This window comes from Vulpes lagopus, chromosome 1 (genome assembly GCF_018345385.1).
Source record: "Vulpes lagopus strain Blue_001 chromosome 1, ASM1834538v1, whole genome shotgun sequence".
Classification (NCBI taxonomy): Eukaryota; Metazoa; Chordata; class Mammalia; order Carnivora; family Canidae; genus Vulpes; species Vulpes lagopus.
The window spans coordinates 130,218,250-130,235,598 of NC_054824.1; the positions used below are offsets into that span (position 1 = coordinate 130,218,250).

A 17,349-nucleotide genomic window follows, 5' to 3' on the forward strand; every position below is an offset into this window, starting at 1 on the left:
TCCAGCTGCTCCTCCTTATGCTGCAGGCTTTAGCCTCACCCAGTCTAGACATGGGGTCACTGTGGCTGAGCCTTCTGCAGTCACTCCTATCCAAACATGCCATCGAAGGCACCAGTCAGGAGGATGAGTTCCTATTTATTTGAAGGTTCATCTTATTTAATTTGGTCTTTGGCACTGGCAATATCTGCAGCTGAACTGCATAATAAAGAAGAGAATGAGAAAAATTGATTTGTGAGTGGAACAGGCATGTTGTCCCATTCCTGCAGGTCTCAAGTCCGGCACTACTCCACTCTCTGTATGGGAAGTGTAGAACACAAGTGATATGTGAAATAGCACATTGTCATACTTTGCAAAGGAAACACAACTCATGAGTAATTTTCATTTTACTGGAAAAAAACAAAATCCTACCATGTACACCATGTTAGGAGTCTGCAATAGCAGTGCTAAATAAGTCCTTCTCTGATGCCAAGCTCCCTAGAGCAACTCTGATGATCTTCTATCCAGTTCCCAGAGGTACCACATGTTCTCCTTGGTCTGCTGTGGTGTAGAAGATATCCCTCCTGTTTCTTAATGGATAGACAATGTGCACAGTAATAGACATTTCTGAAGTTAGGAGCTATTGAAGAAAGATTCCTTAAAATGAAAAGTTTGTCACAGATGCCATTCTTACAATGTCAGGTTGTCAAGTGAGGTAAAAAATGGCTTCCCCTGGTCTTATAGTTGCAAGCAAAGCATTTATTGCAGAAAAAAAAAATATATTGGGAGATACTTTATTTCAAATGTATTTTTTTTGAACTTCTATGAACTCATCTTTCCTGTCTGCCTGCCTTCCATTCGTTGCTATTGGCTGGATATCTAGGTATCATACTGTTTCTTTCCACCTAATTTTTATGGGACATGCTCATTGTTTAACTTCTATCTGTCCTAGGAGGTGTTTCTGGCCATTGAAATGACAACACCAGTCTGCAATCATTTTCTTCTCCAATGTCCTTGTTTTAAACTCCACTTGGGTAGGACTTTATGCTATCAACACTTGGAGATAAGGAATTAGTCTAACGATTTCTAAATTCCCTGATTTCAGGGTGGGTCCTTTGAAATTTTTCTTTTCACAGAGGCAATGAGACCCAATCATTCATTTCTCCTAATGTCTTACCCTTTCCCCCTGACAGCTTTGCTTGTTTTCCTCTCAGAGAAAATCAAGCAAGAAAAATGGAGCTCATGAGTTTTGGCCACCATGTTGTTAGGTAGGGGTGGGGAGGAGGTAAAGGAAAGGAGAAAGAAGATAGGACAGGAAGATGGGGTGTTGGCTGAAATCTTATTCTTAAAGAAAATTTGCCCAGGGTATTACTATTTCTCTGCCATTACTCCTCAGCCTGCCTTTTCCATCAGAAGATGCACAAGATGTCAGTTTCTAGCACTGCTTCTACTTTGGGAGGCTTGTGAGGACAGGGAGGGACTTGCATTCTTAAAGGGTTGTGTACATTGCCGGGGGCGGGGTCCACCCACCCCTCAGTCTCCCTTTTTCCAAATTAGGGTATTCATAGTGGAGTTTTTTTTTTTAATTTTTATTTTTATTTATTTATGATAGTCACAGAGAGAGAGAGAGAGGCAGAGACACAGGCAGAGGGAGAAGCAGGCTCCATACACCGGGAGCCCGACATGGGATTCGATCCCGGGTCTCCAGGATCGCGCCCTGGGCCAAAGGCAGGCGCCAAACTGCTGCGCCACCCAGGGATCCCCCATAGTGGAGTTTTTTTTTTTTTTTTTTCAAAATTCCTTTCTACTTACCTGTCTTTTCTTGTATCTGTCTCCTGAGAAAGAAGCCACATTAATTTGTGACATTTATGGAATTATCCTGGTTTCCAGTTCTTAGTGGTTATAATATAAACCATTCCTTCCTTGTTAGCATGCTGCTCATGTCATACTCCCCCCCCCCTTTTTTTTATTAGTAGTTTTACTTAATTCTCCTGGGAGGGAGGTCCTGTGTCCCAGTATTATTCCATCTCCTTCCCCAGAATTTCATTCAAACAGTCAAAAGCCAAGCCAGCACACCACTTACCACACCACTGATGGGCCAGTGCCTCTTGATCCTCTGCAGGACATAGCTCAGCTTCTTGGCATGGAAGGCTAGGCTCTTCATGATAGGGCTCCTTTATTCCTCCCCAGGAATCTCTCTCGATTCTTAAACCTTACCGTCCAGCAATACTAAGCTGTTTGAGTTACTGTGCACACCATGCCACTCCATGTCTCCTCTATCCTCTTCTTGTGTCGTCCCCTATAGTTGAAATGCCCTTCTCTGACATGTTTGTCTTCTTCTTTCTTGCCCAAACACACCTGACAATTTCGCCAGATATTGTTCACAGCTCCAGTCTTGATGACCAGCTAGCCCCAGCCCATGCTCTACTGCCAAGACAGGATCAGTGCTCTTTTCTGACCTATCTGGCATGTTCCTATCATTACATGTTATGCCGTTAATCTTTATCCTTTTGATTTGTAATTATCTGTACTTCTGTCCCTCTCCTCCAGCAGATGGGACCCCCTGAAGCAGGAATAGTTTTTTGTTTTTTGTTTTTGTTTTTGTTTTTTGTTTTCTGTATGACAGCACAATGCCTAGCACATAGTAGGTCAAAGAATACATAGTCGTTAAGATGAATGAAATGAAAACAAGCTAAGAGGCTTACTACTCCAAGGAGAGTAGTTCACAACAAAGGAACTTAGAATAATCTGCCACCATAATAGAACACCTTCACTAAGTAGATGACACCTTTATCATAGGCAGACTGATCTCATTCTCTGATAAATAAAGAATATGAGAAATCAGAACTTTAGAGGGGAAGAAAAAACTGGTGCCAATCTCACACTGGTAGTAATAGCATTTGCTCTCTGTGCTCTATGCTTTTATTATATTTTTTCCCTCGCACAGCATTAAAAATGGTCTTGAATGATCTCAATCTTCTTTCATTTAGTGGATAGCCTTTAAAGGGAAAAATGGTAAATAAGGGAAAATAAAAATTTCGACATGTAGATAAAAGTACAGTTGTCCTAGCAAATTTAATTTTTAAACTCAACTGATTATCTTAAATTCAGTATATTTGTTATTGCTCAATTTGTTATTTGTTAAAAAGAAGGGTCACCTAAAATCATTTAATGTCAAATATATCATTTGTTCAAGTAAATAAAACACCACTAGTAATTGGCACTAGAAGTTTTATAAATGCAGTTGGTTTACTTAAATAATTTAACCAGCTTTGGATTCTCATGTACCCCTTCTGGCCTAATGAGTTGGAGTCTTCTCAAAGATATGTCAGGGAATTTCTTGGGCAGAACCACCTTCAAAGAAATGGAAATGGAGGAAAGCGTTCAGAGGTATCTTTGTTTCATTTCCCGTGGAAGATTTAGTTGTACTTTTACCATATTCATTTGTTCATAACGTTGAATTTGAATGTGAGACATGGGAGGGAAAAAATTCCATTAAAATTTCTAAGACTGTATCCTTTATACAGGAAAAAAGAACATGTAGTATTGCCAGCTGACAATTATTTGAAAAAGGTTTGTGCTGCTGACTTAGGATTTTTAGTACAGGAGATTGGAAAATGCACCTATAGTATCTGGGCACAGAGTGGTATTTTTAAAAAGAAATTAAGGCTGAATAATGTCCCTCAAAGATGTTTACTTTTTCATTATCAGAACTTGTCAGTGTTTTGATACATTTCAAGTTGAGGAATTAAGTTTGGAGAGGATATTAGGGTTTCTAATTAGCTGTCTTTAATATAAAAAATGACTTTATTTGATCCATGTGGTCCCAAGGTACTCACAAGGGTCCTAAATGTGGAAGGGTGGCTAAAGAAGAAGTCATATTTAAAGATGAAAGGAAGGGACACTGGTTGAGGAATATTCTGAGAAGCAGAGCAGGCAAGGCAACATTCTCCCCAAGAGCCTCCAGAAAGGAATGCTTTTACCAAATCCTAGATATTAGTCTAGTGAGACTTCTGACCTATCAGACAGTAATAAATTTGTTGTCTGTGGTAATTTGTTACCGCAGCAACAGAACACTAATACAGGTACATTCAGACAATGTGATACTACACAGTCATTAAGAATCATACTTAAAAAGAACACATACTTATGGTAAATTGTTAGGTTAGAAAAACAGCTGAGGAAATACTCTAGGAAAGTGAAACCAAATCTTTATATACCTATTTAGGTAAAATTTGAAAGATAGGCTGTAAAATGATATTCATGGTTCTCTATGGATGCTGGAATTACTATTTTTCTTTCTTCTTCCCATATTTCCCAAGTTTCTTTTTCAATCAGAAAATGAAATTAAATGTGGAACATGATTGACCTTAATTAACAATGGAGATAGGTTGCTCATAGTATTTTGTTTTCCTTCAAAATCTTGGAGAGGAGATGAGCTCCAGGTAGTATAGTAAGCTCCTGTATGGTAGCTTGTACTCAATCCTTACTTTGCCAAATATCTACATCTTAAATACATGGAAAATGTGTTAATGTCTTCCTGTTGTATTTTTTATTTTTAGTTATGAACTGAAGTTTGAAATTTGAGCCATAAGAAATTAGAAAATATTTTGGGCATTTAAGATTAGTGTCTGAGTATTTGTATTAATGGTGTAAAGATTAATTACGATTGCAGGAAGGCTAACTCTATAGGTGTAGAAGATTAAAAGACTATAGGTGCTTGAAGACTAAAAGCTGAGGTGAAGGAACCTAATCTTTATGGGATCAGCTGGATACTGCCTTTCACCTTTCCTTACCAGATTCACTGCTGGCACCCATCATTGTTAAAAAGTCCCTGCCTCCCCCTCATGCTCCATGTATTTGATTTTCATTAGTGGTGGGTTTTATTGCTGCCCTTGATATTTGCAGAGAATGTAATTTAAAGGAAACTAAACCTCTATAAGCAGGATAAAACTCTCTATGTTCAAGTCAAAAGCTTTATTTGATACCAAGAACATTTTCAAAAACTATTACTTATGTACCATGCTAAACTTTAACGATCTGGTTCTGAGTCGCAGGGTAGAAGACAATTATTTAGTACCTGGGAGGCATCAGACTCCAGCTACGAAGAGGGGAGAGTGGGCATCAGGTATACCTGGGTTCAAATGAGGGCTGCAGCCTTCAGTCTGTGCTCCTGGCAGGCTACATCAATTTCTTGAGCTTCCTTTGTAAGACGGACTGTGGCTACCCTCAGTGCCTACGGTTATTGTGAAAAGGAAAGGAAACAAAATGCTTCTCCCTGTATAAGTAATCAGTAAGGGGTGGTTGTCATTATATCTGAATGCCCGTTTACTGAGTATTTTTCCTTAAACCATACAATTTAAGAAAATTCAGTAATGGCTTGTGTGTGCAGTCTCTGTAGTCATTTCAAGGCATTTTTTTCTTATTAGGTATGATAAAGTAACACACAAAACACACTGCTGTTGTATATGAAGGTAACTGGCAGAAACTTCTGTTTGATCTCTGTGTTTGTGATCATTTCCAATCGCCTTAGTACAATGAGGATACAAACCTGCACCTAGTTTCTCCAAAATGCCTTATAAAGGGGACATGATTTATTTTCATGTGACACAGTGTCAAAGAGGAACCTGGTATTTTTTAGGTACAAGTTCTAAAGGAAAAGGCTTTGGCCTCTGAGCACTCCTAGGGAAATGATCGGAATCCCAGTACCCTCATTCTTTGGGATAAATGTTCAAAAAGCAGAAACTTTGAGGGGGAATTTAGTTCTTGGTAGGTAGGGCTGGGAGTTACATTAGAAGGTGGGGACATAATGAAAGCAAGATCACCTTGCTGGAACTTACCTTCTCTACTCTGTTTGCTTCATTATCACTCTTAAGGATTTTTTTATGGATGTGCCAAACTCAAACCTGTTACTTTGAAGACTCAGACATAGTTGCTACTTCTCAAAGATGGCTAGATGACTGCAACAAAACCCAAAATACAAAACAGGAACTTAAAACAGGGAAATGCTTCTCCTAAGATGTTAAATCAGGAGTGACTGAAAGAGCCAGAGTACTCTGGTAAATGAAGAAAATAATTAAATTTAAATAAGCAAATGAATTATTCTTGGCTTGCTAATTTCCCTTACCTTATCTTGAGATAAATTCTTTACTAGACAATGTTGAGACTCTAGGGGATCTTGGGATAACCTGCTGATTAAAGGTTAAACTGTCCTTTTTGTGCTCAATGTTGCATACAAAACAGCATTGCATATTTTCAAAGTAAACTGCTGAAAGTATAGTATCATTCAGAAAGTTTGTAAGTTTTCACAATCATTGTTTTAACACAGAAATCTGTTTATTAAACCAAACAAAACAGAGAAAATTATACCAGCCCTCGAATTTTTTTTTGAATTTTCATTTAAATAAGCAAACTCTAAATCCACACCTTAAAAGATGTTTGTGCATCTATGTATTTCCAAAATACTCATATTTCAATAAGATTTTCACATTATATTCACCAACAGTATCACAAAAGTTCTTTTTTTGTTTTGTTTTTTGTTTACGTAACTGTAAGGAACAGTAATTCTAGAAACGCTAGAAGAAAAAGCATAGCAATGTCCACAGTTACAAGAAAAAGTGCACATTACTTGGTCACAATCACAGTCATTACTTGAAAAACTATATGTAACAAGTAGATAAGAAAGATCACTGATGCCTTAAACTCATTATCAAAAACTGAATGACGTAAGTTTTACATGAAATAAGGCAAATTCAGGAATGCACAAAGAATTTGTAATCCAACCAAAGCTGAACAACAGAAAAATAATTGTACAAGAAGCATAAACTGATGTACTTCTCCCTAAGTATTTAAAAAATAGGCTTGCCTCAGTGCACAAAGAAAACACCATTCCTGTGTATCCAACACTATAAAATAAGAAAGAAGGGCAAAGAGTAAGGGGAGAGGTGGGGACAGTTCATTGAAAGTTGCAGCTGCATCCACTGAGAGTTCTTTACATTTTTACCTAGAACTGTAAATTATACAAATTCTATCAGGAGAGGTAATGGTCTTTTTTGGAAACTATTTCTGAAATAGAGAAAGAAAAACTACACACGAGTGCAAATTTTCAGATTGTCACTTGCAACCGCTTAACATTCAGTCACCTACATCCAATTGCTGCTGGAGGCATGCCTGTAACACAGCAGCGTCAATCCGGAGTGAGCAGCTGTAAGGAACCAAGGTGTGATTTTTTTTTTCAATGATATGTCTTTTTTAATATTAAAAAATTCTGTGATGAAAACCTCTATTGCAAAACTGCAATGTTGAGTGGCATGATGAGCCTGAGTGCAGAAACGCAGGCTTCTCTTGGAAGTAGCTCCTGATGTGACGGTTTAAAGAACTTAGCCAGGTTGTGTTTTCTAGCATTGTTATTTTTGTAGAAAGAATTTGGAAAGAGGAAAAGGCAAAGGGATATGGAAAAGGTACTTACAGTAGTTTCTCAAAACAGTTTTCTTTTAGGACCTATGAAAAAGTTACCAAAGTAAAAATGACAATTTTGAATGAAAAACAAGTTTTCTTTTTATAAAAATTACACATTTTTTAATACAAGATCCTTCTCATTGTTGTTATATCCTGTAGCAACAAGAAAATTGGCTTTTTTTCTTTTGCCAGATAATGCAGCTTTCCATCCAATAAGTCAGTAATAATAAGTCCGTTAATATTTCAGTTGGATCTTGAACTATTTTTTTCATACCACAAGCTTCTTCTGTTTTATCCTTGAATTAGGAATATACAGCCTTTTTTTGTTTGTTTTTTGTTTTTTTGTTTTTTGCCCCAGATATTTATGCTGACAAACTAAAACAAAAAGCAGTAGGCTGGACACATTACAGTATCTCAAGTACTTCAGAGGTCAGAGTTCCTTTGAAGCACCTTAACACATCACTTCATGGATCAAGGACAATGTGGCATAATGGAAGTATTTCTCTTAAGACTGTGCAGTAAGACCAGAAGCATCTCTGCTGGGAAATCAAAATGTCATTAGTGGAAACTGCAAATTTAGACCTCAGTGAATAGGCTCGTCATTTGACTCAGTTCTGTTGTAAAATAAGATTTTCCAGTTCATCTGCAGAACGCAATAAAAATGCAGCTGATTCTCGATATCCTGCAACGAGCTGTCTCACGGCATTGATTTCAGTTGGACTCAGCTGGGGTCTGGAGCTTGAACTGCTGGAGGATCCTGAGCTAGTTGCCAACTGCCTCTTCATGCTGAGATCCGTGGGTCCTAGAAAAAAAAATTACAAAATTAACATGAACAATCTTTGTTACGGTACTTTGAACACGGACATTAAATTGTTGACTTAATTCACTTACTCTTCTTAGAGATGCCAAAGAGCAACATGATGTGAAATGAGTGGCTGAGTAGTCTCAGATTCCTTGTCCAGGCAATCCCCTCTTACTGTGCAAAGACGACGACCTTCTCCTAACATGTATTTTTCAGAAAATTCATTTTTAAGTCTACTTCCCTGTAGAAGTTTCTCAGCAGTAGCTAAAATGTTGAGACTTACAAATTCTTTGTGCTTGTACCATTGGTTAACAAATAATTTTAGATTCCACCAATTCAATGCAGAAACATCCTAGATTGTGATGCTAATGATCCAGATTAGGAATTCCTCCATTTAGAACAAAGGAAATTTTGGACAGGGGAGTTCAATGACAAGGTTATAGTTTCAACAACTATTAAGTGGCACAATAAGGATGTGAATTGTGGATTTTTTTCATCTCAGGCAAATACTGTTCTTCTATTAGGGTGGTTAGTATTGAAAAATATTAGACTAAAATTAGAATTTTAGAAGAGTACAAAGGGTAAGTGATCAGTAAAACAATTCTGCAAAAAAAAAAATAGACTAGGAATAGTGCTTTAGGTAATGCTAAAGCTGCTTCTATATTTATTTGCAGGAAACATTTAGGTGTCAAAAGGTTTATTACATATAATTAAATCAGATCTGCTTTTTGACAACATTTTGTCAAATTTTGGGGGTAAATTTTTACTTTAAAACAATGTTCGTTACTTAACACACATCTGAATTAAAACAATTTAGTTACTTAACACAAATGTCTGAATTAAAGATTTTTAAGATGCTTTGCATCAATTATTCTTGGATTATTAAGGTTTTTTGTGTGTTATTATGGTTTCTAAGTGTCTGTCGTAATAGCAATTACTTAATGAAAGTAAGAACTATAATTATTTGCAATGAGTAATGCATTTCAAATCCTTAAATAAATATGAATAAATGTGTAGACAATTAAAGCCATGCTCAAAAACTGTAGCGATGCTCTAACTTGAAAGTATTTTAACAAATTTTTCTTAAATGTAACTTTTCAGGTAATGGTATTCATTTCATGAACTGAAACAAGGGATGCTATTTTATCCTGTTCTTTTTGAGGCCTGATAGAGACAGGTCAAGACCCAATCCCCCTCACCCTTTACCCTGAAGGGAGAAGACTCCTGTCAGCTTGGAGGCAAGTGTCCCATGAGGCTCGAACAGTTTCACTTGTAATTTAATTAGGACAGAGACAAGACTAGCACATAAGAACTCTGACATTTGAGATGGACTTATTTCCATTTCTGCCACAGTCTTTCAGAGCCTTGATTTTCTAACAGGAGTTAGATTCCATTTGTTCTGCTCTTTACAACATTATGATTCTGACATAGCAAGCTGAAAAGGGAGAGATGTGGGGATGTCACACTTGGCAAATACGAATTAATGAACAAGTATTCAAGCAAATCATTAACAGCAACTATCTTTAGTTGCTATTAAAATGCTTTCAACTATTTGGAAAACTCTGAGTGGATTAAGAAAATATGACATAATGAGTTCTGGTTTGTGGATGAACCAACTTTAAATTTGTCTTTTTCCCCCCTTTATACTCAAGAATCCCAATACTAGTACAAATCTTTATAAAAGAAAACAGAAAGGATTTCCTTAAGTTATGTCGATATGTCATGTCTAATTGATTATCCTTATTTTATTAGAAGTTGTAACATTTTGTGATGTTTTGCTGATAAGCCAAGTGGCTGGTTGACATCTTTAACTGGAATTGAGAAAGGCTGAAGCTAGGGCTCAGGTTCTTTTTTGGGATAAAAGAGACTGTGATTTCATTCTAACACTGCAGTTTATAGGTTATTTTCTACCTGTGGCTCAGGGGCAGAGGCTTTGAAACTTAAGACGTGGCTTTCACTTTCTTTTTTTTTTTTTTTTTTTTTAAGATTTTATTTATTTATTCATGAGACACACACACACACACACACACACACACACACACACACCACACACACACACAGAGGCAGAGACACAGGCAGAGGAAGAAGCAGACATGGGACTCGATCCCCAGTCTCCAGGATCACACTCGAGGCCGAAGGTGGTGCTAAACCACTGAGCCACCCGGGCTGCCCTTTCACTTTCTTTCAGATTATTAACCTAGGCAAATTCTAGATAGCTCAGTAACACAGAAGCAACTCATACCATTGTTATTTTTCTGGAAGAAAGTTGACTTCATTATCTTGGTGTCTTTTGGATACAGGATCAGAATTAAGTATAATAAAACTGTAAGGAATTCTTGTTGCTGAGTATTTATTATTCAGGTTTTCAAAGTTAAGAGTTTGAGTAGGGCAACAAAAAATTTTAAATAGTCATAAATGAACAAACTATTTGACTACGGACTATTCAAACAGCCCCTTGTTTGTCACTAGTATTCTTATCTTCGCCATTCAGACAATGTCATACTTGACTGGCCTAGCTTAACCCAAACGACAATTGATAAAAAGTAAAATTTCAAATTTTATAAAGATGTCGAATTTAAAGAAGTCCAGAAAAATATTCTCAGAGATTTGCTCAGATCACAAAACCACTAAAAAATATGGTTCTGGAAGAGTGGGACCAGTTAACCAAACAAGCAATAATAATGACACAATAGATGTGTCAAGAGAAAATGATTTGAATAACAAGTGTTAAAGCAAATAATCAAAAAACTTGGCAGGGCCATTTGAAAACCATAATTAGGCAGACCTGCTTTATTCTGAAAATTTGAGTAAAAGATATTTCATGGTAACATGAAAATATTAGAAAAATTAAGATCCACTTTTTAAAAAAGTTTTGGGGGCATATTTAGTCATAAATAAGTTGTAATTAAATGAAAATGTATATCCATAACTCATATTTGTTGATATATTTTTTAAATTACAGTTTACGTACAGTGTTAGTTTCAGGTGTATAGCATAGTGATTTGACAACTCTGTTATGCTAGGTTCTTTTTAAGTTTTTACTTAAATTCTAGTTAGTCAACATCTGGAGTAATATTAATTTCAGGAGTAGAATTTAGTGATTCATCACTTACATATAACACCCAGTGCTCATCACAAGTGCCCTCATTAATACCTATCACCCATTTAGTCCATCCCCTGACCACCTCCCCTCTAGCAACCCCAGTTTGTTCTCTATAGGTTAAGAGTCTATTTTATGGTTCACTTCTTTTTCTCTTCCTTTCCCCTGGGTTCATCTGTTTTGTTCCTTAAATTCCACATATGAGTGAAATCGAAAGGTATTTGTCTTCTTGGACTTATTTTTGCTTAGCATAATACACTCTAGCTCCATCCACATCATTGCAAATGGCAAGAGTTCATTCTTTTTGATGGCTAAGTAATAATTGTATATTTATATCACCTCTTCTTTATCAATTCATCGGTCAATGGATATTTGGGCTCTTTCTATAATTTGGCTATTGTTGATTATTCTGCTATAAACATTGGGGTGCATGTGCCCCTTTTAGTCCATATTTTTGTATTCTTTTGATAAATGCCTATTAGTGTAATTGTTGGGTCATAGGATAGTCCTATTTTTAACTTTTTGAGGAACTTCCATACTGTTTTCCAGAGTGGCTGAATCATTTTGCATTCCTACCTACAGTATTAGAGGGTTCCCCTTTCTCTGCATCCTTGCCAACATTTGTTATTTCCTGTGGTGTTAATTTTAGCCATTCTGAAAGGTATGAGGTAGTATCTCATAGTTTTTATGTTTCCCTGATGCAGAGTGACGTTGAACATCTTTTTGTGTGTCTGTTGGCCATCTGGATGTCTTTGGAAAAAAAGTTTATCCATGTCTTCTGCCTATTTTTAAAGTGGATTTTTTTGGGTCGTGGGTGGGGAAGGGTGTTGAGTTTGATAACTTCTTTATAGATTTTGGATACTGATCCTTTACCAGATAGGTCATTTGCAAATATCTTCTCCCATATAGGCTGCCATTTCACTATAAGTGTAGCTAGCATCCATCACCAAACAAATCTATTACAATCCCATTGACTATATTTTGTAAACTAAACCTTTAATCCCTGTGATTTACTCATTCCCAACTGGAGGCCTCTATCTTCTACACTCCTTGAACCATTTTGACATCCTCCATCCCTCTAGTAACCATCAGTTTGTCCTCTGTATTTATGGATCTGTTCCTGCTTTTATCTGTTTTGTTTTTTAGTTCCACAAACAGGTGAAATCATATGGTGTTTGACTTTCTCAGGCTTATTTCACTTAGCATAATACCCTCTAGATCCATCGATGTGGTCTCAAATGGCAATTTCTCATTCTTTTTTGTTAAGTAACAGTCTATTACACACACACACACACACCCCACATTCTTTATCCATGCATCTATTGGCAGACATTTGGTTGCTTTCATATCTTGGCTGTTGTTAAAAATGCTGCAATAAGCATAGAAGTACATATATCATTTTTCAAATGAGTGCTTTTATTTTCCTTGGGTGGATATCCAGTAGCGAATTACTGGATTATATGGTATTTCTGTTTTTAATTTTTTGAGGAACCTGCATATTATTTTCCATAGTGGGCACATCAAATTACATTCCTACCAGTAGTACGTGAGTGTTTCTTTTTCTGTACATCTTCACCAACACTTGTTATTTCCTGTCTTTTTTAGTCCAGACAATCTGACAGGTGTGAGGTGATAACCTCATTGTGGTTTTAGCATTTCCCTAATGATTACTAACATTGAACATCTTCAGGTTCTCTACTTATTTAACATTATTTATTTATTTAACATTTATTATTTAACATTATTTAACATTGAACATCTTTTCAGGTCCTCTACTTATTTAATCAGATTGTTTGCGGGCTTTTTGAGTTGTATAAGTTCTTTACATATTTTGGATATTAACCCCTTATTAGCTATATTATTTGCAAATGTCTTCTCCCAATCAGTAGGTTGCCTTTTCAATTTGTTTGATGGTTTCCTTTGCTGCACAAAAACCTTTTATTGTGGTGTTTTCCCAACAGAATTTTAGTTTTGCTTTTGTTTCCCTTGGCTGAGGAAACCTATCAAAAAAATGTTGCTGAGGCCAATGTCAAAGAGATCACTGCCTATGTTTTCTTATAGGAGTTTTATGTTTTCAGGTTTGACATTTAGATCTTAACCCATTTTGAGTTTATTTTTGTGTATGGTATGAGAAATTGGTCCAGCTTCTTCTTCTTTGTGTGTGAGTGTTTACATGTAGCTGTCCAGTTTTCCCAGCACCACTTTTTGAAGAGATTGTCTTTCTTCCCCACTGCAATTTTTTGTCTCCTTTGTCATGGACTAATTATTGACCACATAAGTCCTGATTTATTTCTGGGCTCTCTATTCTATTCCATTGATCTATGTATCTGTTTTTGTGCCAATAGCATACTGCTTTGATTACTACAGATTTGTAGTATATCTTGAAATCTAGGACTGTGATACCTCTGGCTTTGTTCTTCTTTTTCAATTGCTTTGGGTATTTGATGTCTTTTTGGTTCCCTACAAACTTTAGTATTATTTGTTCTAGTTTTGTGAAAAATGCTGTTGGTATTTTGATATGGATTGCATTAAATCTGCAGATTGCTTTGGGTAGTATGGACATTTTAACAATATTAATTCTTCCAATCCATGAGCATGGGATATCTTTCCATTTGTGTTGTCTTCAATTTCTTTCATCAGTATTTAATGTTTTCAGAGCACAGTTCTTTAACATTCTAATTAACTTTATTCATAGATTACATTTCATTTACTTCTGCTCTGATCTTATTTCCTTCTCTCTACTATCCTCGAGCTTTGTTGGTTCTTTTTCTAATTGCTTTAAGCACAAAGTTAGATTATTTGAATTTTTTTTTTTTTTAGGTAAGCCTATATCACTATAACCTTGTCTTTTAGACCTGCTTTTGCTTCATCCTGAAAATGCTGAAACTTTGTGTTCTACTTTATTGTCTCAAGGTATTTTTCAGTTTCCTCTTTATTTGTTGAAACATTGGTTGTTTAGTAGCACATTTAGCTTCTACGTGTTTGTTTCCAGCTTTTTTTTTTTTCTATTTGATTTCTAATTGCATACTGTTGTGGTCAGAAAAGACAGTTGGTATAATTTCAATCTTCTTAAATTTATTGAGACTTTTTTATGGCCTAATATGATCTATTCTGGAAAATGTTCCATGTTCATTTGAAAAGAATGTGAATTCTGTTTTTAGATAGAATATTCTATATATCTGCTAAGTCCATGTGGTCTAACGTATAATTTAAAGCCACTTACAAAAAAGATTTATCATTGATATAAGTGGAGTGTTAAAATTCTCTACTATTTTCATCATATTACTGTCAGTTTTTCCCTTTATGTCTGTTAATATTTGCTTTTAATATTTAGGTGCTTCTATGTTGGGTACATAGGTATTTACAACTATTATATTATCATCTTACTGGATTCATCCTTTACCCCTGTGTAATGCCCTTCTCTGTCTCCTATTAGAGTCTCTGTTTTAAGGTTTATTTTGTCTAATACAAGTATTGCTACCCCAGCTTTCTTTTTTGCTTCCATTTATTTGCATAAAATATCTTTTTTTCATTCTCTTTCAGATAGTATGTTTCTTTAGGTCAGATGTTAGTCCCTTATAGGGAGTATCAAGATGGGTCTTATTTTTTTTTTTTTTTATCAATTTAGTCACTCTGTACCTTTTGAGTGGAGAATTTAAGCATTTAAAGTAATAATTGCTATTTTGTCCATTGTCTTCTGGCTTTTTGCAAATCCTCTATTCCTTTCTTCATGCTGCCTTTGTGTTTTGATTTTCTTCAGTGATATGGTATCCTTGACTAAATTTGATATTTAAGCATAAGAAAAGGTGATTAAAGGCCAATATCCCTGATGAACATATAGACAAAAATCCTCAACAAAATATAGCAAACCAAATTCAACAATATATTGAAAAGATCACACAGCATGATCAGATGGGCTTATTCCAAGGATGTAAGAATGGTTCAATATCTGCAAGCCACTGTGATGTCCCACATTAATAAAATGGATATAAAACATATGATCATCTTAATAGATGCAGAAAAAAACATTTGAAAAAATCCAACATATTTTAAAAGCTTTCAACATAGCAGGTATAGAGGGAAATGTACCTCAATATAAAGCAGAAAGTTTTTTTTTTTTTCCTCTAAGGTTATGAACAAAACAAAGATGCCCACTCTAACCACTTTTATTCAGTATAGTGTTGGAAATGCTAGCCAGGGCAATTCGGTAAAAATAAATAAATTAATTAAATAAGTAAATAAATATGTAAATAAATAAATATGTAAAGAAATAAAAGCATTCCAAATTAGAAAGGAAGACATAGGGATGCCTGGGTGGCTCAGCAGTTGAGCATATGCCTTCGGCTCAGGGCGTGATCCTGGAGTTCTGGGATAAAATTCCACTTCGGGCTCCTGCATTGAGCCAGCTTCTCCTCCTTTTACCTGTGTCTCTACCTCTCTCTCTGTCTCTCATGAATAAATAAAATCTTAAAAAAAAAAAAAAAGAAGAAGACATAAAACTGTCAATCCTAAAATTTGTATGGAACCACACAGGAACTCAAATAGTCTCATCTTGAGTTAGAACAAAGCTGGGGACAATATCCTCCCTAATTTCAAACAACGTTACCAAAGCTATAGTAATCAAAATAGTCTGGTATTGGCATTAACACACCATGGAAACCAATGGAAAAAATACATAGCCCAGAACTAAACCCATGTGTATATGGTAAATTAATTTATGACCAAAAAAAAGCCAGGAATACACAGTGGAGAAAGAATAGTCTCTTTTATAAATGGCACTGAGAAAACCAGATAGCCACATACAAAAGAATGAAACTGGGCTTCTATCTTAAACTATAGATAAAAAATAATCCAAAGCAGGTCAAACACTTTAATACCTGAACCCATAAAGTTCCTAAAAGAAAAAATAGATAGTAAACTCCGTGACATCAACTTGGCTATGATATTTTTGATTTGACATTAAAGCAAAGGCAACAAAAGAAAAAATAAACAATAGGGGCTATGTCAAATTAAAAGGAAACCATCAACAAAATGAAAGGCAACCTACAAAATGGGAGAAAATATTTGAAAATCATATATCTGATAAGGAGTTACCATCCAAAAAATATACAAGCTCAATATAATTCAATAGCAAAAACCAAAACCCCCACAAAACCTGGTTAATAAATGGGCAGATGATCTGAATAGAGAGTTTTCCAAAGATGACCTATAGGTGGCCAATAGTACCTAGAAGTGCAAGTCAAAGCCACCATGATATATCACCTCACATATGTTAAAATTGCTGTTACAAGATTTCACAAAACTTCTATGGAAAAAACTCAAAATTCAACAATTGATAAATATATTACAAAATATGTAGTATAGGACTACTAACAGTGAAATTCTTTGGAGGAGGGAAACAACATTTTGCTTAACTGGGATTTCAAGTTTATATTCCCTGTTACAAAATCAATTGTAAATGCCTATCTGCTAATGTGGATCTATACAGAGATTTTATCAGTTTTATACAGATAGTTGTTTCCAAATACTGATAATAGTCCACAAGATTATAATTTTAATTGAGTATATTCATCATTTGTAAAGCATTTATAGCTGCCTACTAGATTTTTTTTTTTTTTTGATACTTACCTAGTAACCTATCAGTGCATTGCATATTTATCTGGCCATTCTTCAACTGAACAATAAAAACTATTCTGTAATATGGGGATTTATTTTGCACTTGTATAAAGTCCCAAAAAACATTGCTGAGCGTGTAGTGTGTGCTCGGTGAATATATCTACTAGAAATGTGTGTGAAAATTTAGATTTAACTTCTTGTTTGACTTGAACAGTATGAATTTATAAAGCAGCTTAGTCTACATGTGATCCAAACAATGTTTGTCATCAGCAAAGTGGCTTTATCACAGCATAAGCTTCACATACAAGAACTGTTTGATATTGTAATTCTAGACTGAATTCATCAAGAATCATTGTCCATTCTGCAGCATAAGCTAATTTCCGAAGCCATTTTGTGT

The 17,349-nt window shown here is 35.5% G+C and overlaps 1 protein-coding gene across 2 annotated transcripts in view; it reads right to left on the reverse strand.

Moving 5' to 3' along the window:
• Nucleotides 1–6,351: 6,351 nt before the first annotated feature.
• NOL4 (nucleolar protein 4) overlaps nucleotides 6,352–17,349 on the reverse strand; it is a 393,871-nt gene continuing 382,873 nt past the window's right edge. For both annotated transcript variants that reach the window (XM_041761256.1, XM_041761170.1), the window contains one exon: nucleotides 6,352–8,236. In XM_041761256.1, the coding sequence (XP_041617190.1) occupies nucleotides 8,043–8,236 (194 nt within the window). In that variant the 3' untranslated portion in view covers nucleotides 6,352–8,042. The remainder of the gene's footprint in view (nucleotides 8,237–17,349) is intronic.